Source organism: Varroa jacobsoni, unplaced genomic scaffold (assembly GCF_002532875.2).
Source record: "Varroa jacobsoni isolate VJ856 unplaced genomic scaffold, vjacob_1.0 scaffold_1383, whole genome shotgun sequence".
Classification (NCBI taxonomy): Eukaryota; Metazoa; Arthropoda; class Arachnida; order Mesostigmata; family Varroidae; genus Varroa; species Varroa jacobsoni.
Genome location: NW_019214285.1, coordinates 430381 through 437271, shown reverse-complemented (window position 1 = coordinate 437271; position 6891 = coordinate 430381). Strand labels below are relative to the sequence as shown.

Genomic DNA, 6891 nt, shown 5'->3' with positions numbered 1-6891 from the left:
CGGGGCAAGTTTTGACAAAAGTATTTGATCAAAGTGTATTACAACATAATGAGGCATCCCATTGCTGGCAATGCTTTTATCAATAGTGAGCTACTGTTGATTATTTGTGTGCACGGTTATCGTGGGGCTATTTACTAATATGATATAGGAGTAACCGTATGAGGGTTACGAGAGTCAGATATAGGGATCTATGAATATGGTCTAATTGAATTAGGTTTAAACGACTGTAGGATCATAGTGTTGTGAATCGGCCTAATCAATGTCTACCCCTTTCTGTGATCAACTGTTGCAAAATCTAGCTTGTCTTTCAAGTCGGCCTTAAGTAACAGATGCATTTGGGTTTGTGTAGTGGTTTGCGCCAGGTATGACACCTTTGAGTTTAGTGATATTTTTTTTTAGCTTTACCGGTTCACTGGGATGTAAAATGGCAGTCAGCGTCGTAGAGCGGACAACTACCGTTTGCTAAAATTTAACATCATGTGGCATCAATAGCAGAAGCGTTTCGACCCAAACACATTATAATAGTAACCAATTTTAGGTCATATTCATCAAGTCACCGTAGGTTTTTGTTCTTGTTCTGCGCCATCTATCCGATGTATAAGTAACAGCCCTTGTGAGTTTTATGAGCTTCCCAAGTATAGCCAGCACCTTCTCTGGAAGCGCTCCACAAGGGCGCACTGCCCAAGCTGTCGTAGTCCGACCATGCCCTACGAACACGCAGGTTTTCATGAGGACCACGAATTCTTAAAAACGCACCTATTGCCCTACGAAAAAGCTGATCGTCGGCAAGCTGTATGTATGTGACAAGCTATATGTTGGGGGCTAAATGCAATATGAATTAAACGACTTACGTACAACAGAAGTGAATAGCTACATACGCATAATTTGGATACATGAACTTCATGGAATTCATGAGTGATTTCGATTTCGCTCGGAGTGGGCGCTGTTCACTTCGATAGATGTTAGTTCATTCGAAGTGCTCAAAGGCTTCTTGTCATTTCTTTCCGGTTCATTTTTATCATAAACTAGCTTCACTAACCTTTTCAAGAATTTGTTTTGAGATCTTTTAAAAGAACACATCTCCAAAGTTCGATATCAAACAGAAAAAGGGGTTTTCAACATCCCCGCAAGGATTCGTTTGCGATCAGATGTTTTTTCGATGTCATATAAGCTGCGATTCAGATGAGCATAAAAGGACCGCGAAATTTTTAGAAAAGTCCCCCTGTGACCAAATCTACAGTATCAATACCCCAGTCGTCTTAGTATACTATCGGTGAAGACAAGTTCGTGATTTTCGTCGACCACGTTTAAAAGTACTTTCCCTCCCTTAATTCGCTTTAATTTTAGCAAACTGTGTTGATAATGCACGCCCGCAATCTGTAGCGTACACATGAATATGTGCAGACTAGCATTTAGTATATTATTTTCTAGCTGCTGCGTTCAGCAACTGAATCCGATTATAATAAGGCAACGACAGTGAAGGATGTGGTGTTAGAAGCGCTAGGTAGATGTTCCTGAATAGTAGATATACATACGGATGACACAGACGTTAGGAAAATCGGGGGGCGCGACAGCAAGAAGCAGAGAGAGCACGGGTAAGGAGGGTCGGATGTAGTTAGTCGTACATGTCTTTCGAAAGAAGATTGTAGGCTCGCGACGGGAACGGGGCTTATTTTAATAGAGGTCGCTGATCGCTTCGTCCTTTAGCGTAGCTGCTCTCGCTCCCTCCCTCTCCCCTAGTGAAGCTGACAGCGTAAGTATCTTTACATTTGCTTAGCACGAAGCGCAAGGCGTTAACGTCGTTCCGGTGTCCTGGTGCGCCGTCAGCCTGATAGGAGCGAAATCTGAGAACAGTCTGTTCAGCCTCTAGCTAGAAGTGTCACACGTGTGCAAGTAGGCCAAAGCACCTCGGTAGAAGCACGACATCGGTGGCGGGATATCCTGACACGGCTGCGAGCGGTAAGCGAATGTACTGACGATTGTCAGCCTTGTACATTCGAGTCGAAGTGAAACCGGACAGAGTGAGTCATACGGAATTCAATCTGTGCCAGCTACCCGCTTCCCACAGCCGATAACAGCCCCAGCACGTTAGGCACACCTTCACGGCCCACGACCTCGCTATCAACATTGGCATGCGCCGCCACATAGGCTGGGAGACAGCCTGACAGATCCTATGGCAGTACATGTGTGCTGCCTTACCTCTGTACATTGACATTTTGAAAAAAAGAACAACTTAGCTAAACACCTGAAGACAAAGAAGTCAAGATTGGTTCCCAGTTATTTATTCGATGATGTGATGCATATTTATAGATGTCGCGAGTGTGCCATGTGTCAGAGAAGTCTCACGGAAAATTTAGGTAGAAATTTACTTTGCTGAATCGCGTAGAGTAAGGTTTTTTTTTCACAGATATATCGAGAAGATGCATACTGACGTGACGGCGACAAAATGTCCGTATAAACCGAGCACCGCCCTTTTGAAAGACATCCACTTTAGATCTGACAAGCGTAATAGCTTAGCGGGTAACGTGTTTGGTCCCAAATATTAAGAAGACGTTGTGATATAGGTTCGAACCGAGGCATACGCACACTGCGTTTCGTGCTAGGAGCTAGACGCCTGTCTGGTGGAATGCCTGACGCTCGTACCGGACGTAAAAGTCGAAATAGAGAGCGACCAAGCAAGCATCAGTAAACAATATAAACTCGTCGAGTAACAAGGACTCCTGAATCACCCCACTCGTATCAGACTGACAATCATTTTCTAAGTACCCTGTCCTACATTATGATTACCTTCGAGCTCAAAGCAGTAGTAACACGGATAATTTTTTTCTTGTTTATGAATCGAAATCAGGCTTCCCCTTTGACAATGAGCAAGTTTAGCCATTGCATTGAGTAGTATTACAATAAGTACTATACAAGAGGAAAACATAATTATGTACGGTTGGAAAAACGGCCACTGTATTTTTCACGAGGTCAAGGTCGAAATCCCGTATGCGCATTTACAACCGCCGTGTAGGGGGCTTTTCTAATCGCCGTATACGCAATATTTTTGTCGGTTGTCATACTGCAACTACCCCGCCGTTGCCTAAAATACCTCGAAATTCTAAGCGGATAATAAATAACAAGCATATTTTGCAGATAGAGTAATAAATAAATCTAAAACTCTGAGAGTGACAACTATAATTCGATTATCAAATAAAATACACATTGTCTTAGGAGGAACTTGAGAAGAAGTTGAATAGTAACTAGAATGATCAGATTAATAAGCAACGTGAGCTTTGCACTGCCAATAGAATTAATTCTGTTCTATTTGAATACTTGATAACTGTAACTGACAGCTGATTTGGATAGTCGATGATTATTTGTAGGCTTGAAGCTGCTCTTTCGGAACGATGCTCGAAGTTCTGTCATCTGATGTAAATAGCACTAAGCCAGTTACAGGCAGCTAACCATAATGAAATTATGGCTCACCAGGGAGTAGAGAGGTGAAGTTATTCCGGCTTAATCTGATAGAAGTGATTCCAGTCCACTGGTCGAAGCTTGAAGAGCACCCACTGGTAACACATTGAGGTTTAGCTGATTGCTGTCAGATAAACTTACCTCATTAGGATATCGTATATAGAACGAGCATTTTCTTTTACTGTCATCGTCGCTGGTGTCGTTATGCTTCATAATCCAACTGTTTTTCTATTGGCCATTGTTACTGCACGCAAGGGTTCATCTACATTGCCCATTATAAGCTTTAGTCAGCGCTTAGTCTCTATCCCACTTTCTCTCTCTCTCCATGTATCTATCTCGCGATATTCGAACAACCCCCTGCTGTGAGGTGCTCGTCTCCCATAGATGTATTGAGTAGCGTTTCTCATTCGAACCTCATAAGCCAAATTCATGCTTTTTTTCTGACCGATATTCGTACATATCGCATATTTCAACGCCAAATTCACTTTGGTACAATGCAAATCATGACAAGGTACCATCAACATTCGACGTTTATCTAGCGACTATTTTTTTACCCTCTTGGGTAGATCAATTTAAATCTAAGCAAGCTAGATGCAGAATCATCATACCATTGCCCCTTTGAATTTCATTCATCGACATATGTTAATTGGACGATTCATGCGTAGTAAAGGCGTGTTTATCTGTAATCTACGTACCACAAAACCATGACAAGAGCTGCTCTAAGATATATTTCGTCGTTCTTCTTTGCTAGGTTGTATCTATGTCATTGTACACTGACGTTACGACAGCTGTGGTGACCTTTACCTCAGCTGTACTTTTTTTTAAACGAAAGGAACTACGGGTAATGTGATGAAGTTCCGAACAGAAGCTAATATTACGGCAATCAATTCCGATCACGCACAGAACTTTTAATAAAATTATGAATCTGATGAAATGGAAACCTTCATTCGCCAAGGTTTCTACTTGAAAATGTTTCTAATATAAACTAACGAGTAACGTCTTGGATCCGTTGGAAAAATACGCCTTAGACCTACGTTGTTCAGCCGTCCCTGCCATGTATGCCGTAGATGTCAGAAACAGATAGTTCCATCAAGGAAAGAAGAAATAAAGCTTGCTTACAGATGAAAGCCAAACTTCTGCTCTGTAGATGATCGCAGAAAATAGGGTATCTGCATAAGCTTTATAAACATCCTGCTTGGTGAGCTATTCTGAGGGCCTGCGAAAGCACCCCCGAATAGGGGATCCTTCTTTGGTGGAGAGCCGACCTTGGGCTAATTCATGCCAAACCTTTGACGAACCATCAAGGAGTTGGCTACACGAAAAAAAGACATGTCTTCTCCCCGTAAACTCTACAGATCGAGCACAAAGCCTCCAAAGACGTTTCTGTTTACAGGTGCAACATTGTTTACATAATAATAGTAAATAGTACGATGAATTACAACGATCAGCAGTATGGTTTATGAATATCCGTGAGGTAGGCAGCTCCCTGTCGGCATATTGTACATTCTATGTACATATGCATATGTGTACACGATTTTCTAATTTAGACAACGTTCAGAGGCGAAAGTGTATGTCGAGTGACTAACGGTTCCAGCAAAGCTTAGACAGTGATAATGCTAAAGTGTCTTCTAGATTAGATTAGCATTAAATCAATACAACATAACATGGAAGAAGCGCGTGAGGCATCTTCTCAATGTCACTCAATATTCTAACGAACAGAGCCGGCCACAATATACATGATAGTGTTACAGGCTGTATCACCAAGCTGTACATACGCGTGATGTGCTGTTTCGCTGCGGACCCTTAACTAAGTAGTCGGTATGACGGACACGCCGCGGCAATCCTGTTCTTCCCACGCCTCTCGGCTTCATAAGCCAACATCTGCTCTATTGTCTGACCAGGCGGAATTTTCACTGGCGAGATGGCGAAGCGTTCCTGCTATCCTTACCTATATAAAAAGTACTAAATAGAATAGGAAATGCTATGCATTGTGCAGCTACTGACAAACATAGATGTATGATCGTCTAGTAAATTGTATCGTAGAAACGGCCAATTTTTTGTAGTAAAAACAGTGCTGGAAATTGTTCAGAACGTTTATAACCTATTGAAGCTACATTTAGCGTAAACGAATACACACACACACACACACACACACAGGTAATTGTTTCTCTTTACGATTGTTCACTAATGTTAAGTGCGGATGTACATGTTGCAGTACACTATGCCGTAGAGGCAACCCAGTTAGTTTGTTCGACGAACGATTAATTGCTATCATCCGTAAAAAAGTATAGGTCCACTTTAATAGAACATGATAGTGTCGTCCTTGATTCTTTTATCTCCTGCCTCGATTGCGCAAACATCGACAGAGACCGATGCATTGTGCCAGTATCCGAGACTGCGCATTTATTTGTATGTTATATTATGCCGATTCCAACAGTAACTGTGATCCTAATAGTTATAATAATAACAACAATCATTATTATATTTCCGTTATTGGCATCATTGGTCGGATGATTCTTGATGCTGCATAGCCTCCCGAATCGGCCTCTCAAATCAGCCTCTTTTTCTCGCTTGTTCACCCGTCGCTGAACGTCGTTCTCTCCCGGTTGTTGGGATCCTTCATGAAAGGAGATGACCCCGGAGGGTACGCGCTATGTTAGTGTTGATGCCAGCTACAGATCCATATAGAGATCATCAGAAAGAGAGGGCCCAACGGACGTCACTGATTGGAGCCAATGGAACGCTTATTGAGTGCCACTGCAACAACAAACAGCGAAAATACGACGCTAAAAGGCTGTATACAAGCGACTAAACGAGAATTCGCTTCGGGCAATGCAATGCCAGGGAGGGTTAGATACAGTGAGCACCGAACTATGCGACAAGCGGTAACAACAATGACGCAGAGAGAGCACTCGTTTTCAATGGACTCACTCGTTGTAGAGTAGACAGGTGTCCTTAAAAATCGTTCGGACTGCTTAAATCACAGAGATAGAATTCAGCTGCGAGGCAGTCCTCGTTTCGTGCCGCAATGTATAATATGCAATAAATGATAGATCTCGAATTGTTCAGAGTACAAGAAATTCGCCATAGAGGCAAAACATTCGAGGCACAGTCCTACAATGAACGTAGTGTTTTCGCTTAGGCGACTTATTGACATGCCAAATGTTGCGAGATCTACTTATCAATATATACATATATATGTGTTACTAGCTTTCAATACCCCACATATGGAAAAGGCTAAATTGCAATTCTCGGATTGACATCCCGCTGTCTGATAATGTTTTGTTTTTTTGATTTAAGCGCAGAACTATCGCGGGATAGCCAGTCTGCTTCTGGCCAATGAGATGGCGCCAAGTTGTATCACTTTCAAACCACCCAACTGGCCGGTCTTCTATTTGAGACGTGGCAGTGATCTGTACACCCTTCGTAAGTCGC

The 6891-nt window shown here is 42.4% G+C and overlaps 1 protein-coding gene across 4 annotated transcripts in view; it reads right to left on the bottom strand.

The window, feature by feature from the left end:
* Nucleotides 1–5864: 5864 nt before the first annotated feature.
* The window catches only part of LOC111269398 (uncharacterized), a 35812-nt gene continuing 34785 nt past the window's right edge, over nt 5865–6891 (bottom strand). For all 4 annotated transcript variants that reach the window (XM_022848955.2, XM_086972069.1, XM_086972070.1 and 1 more), the window contains one exon: nt 5865–6073. In XM_022848955.2, the coding sequence (XP_022704690.2) occupies nt 5871–6073 (203 nt within the window). In that variant the 3' untranslated portion in view covers nt 5865–5870. The remainder of the gene's footprint in view (nt 6074–6891) is intronic.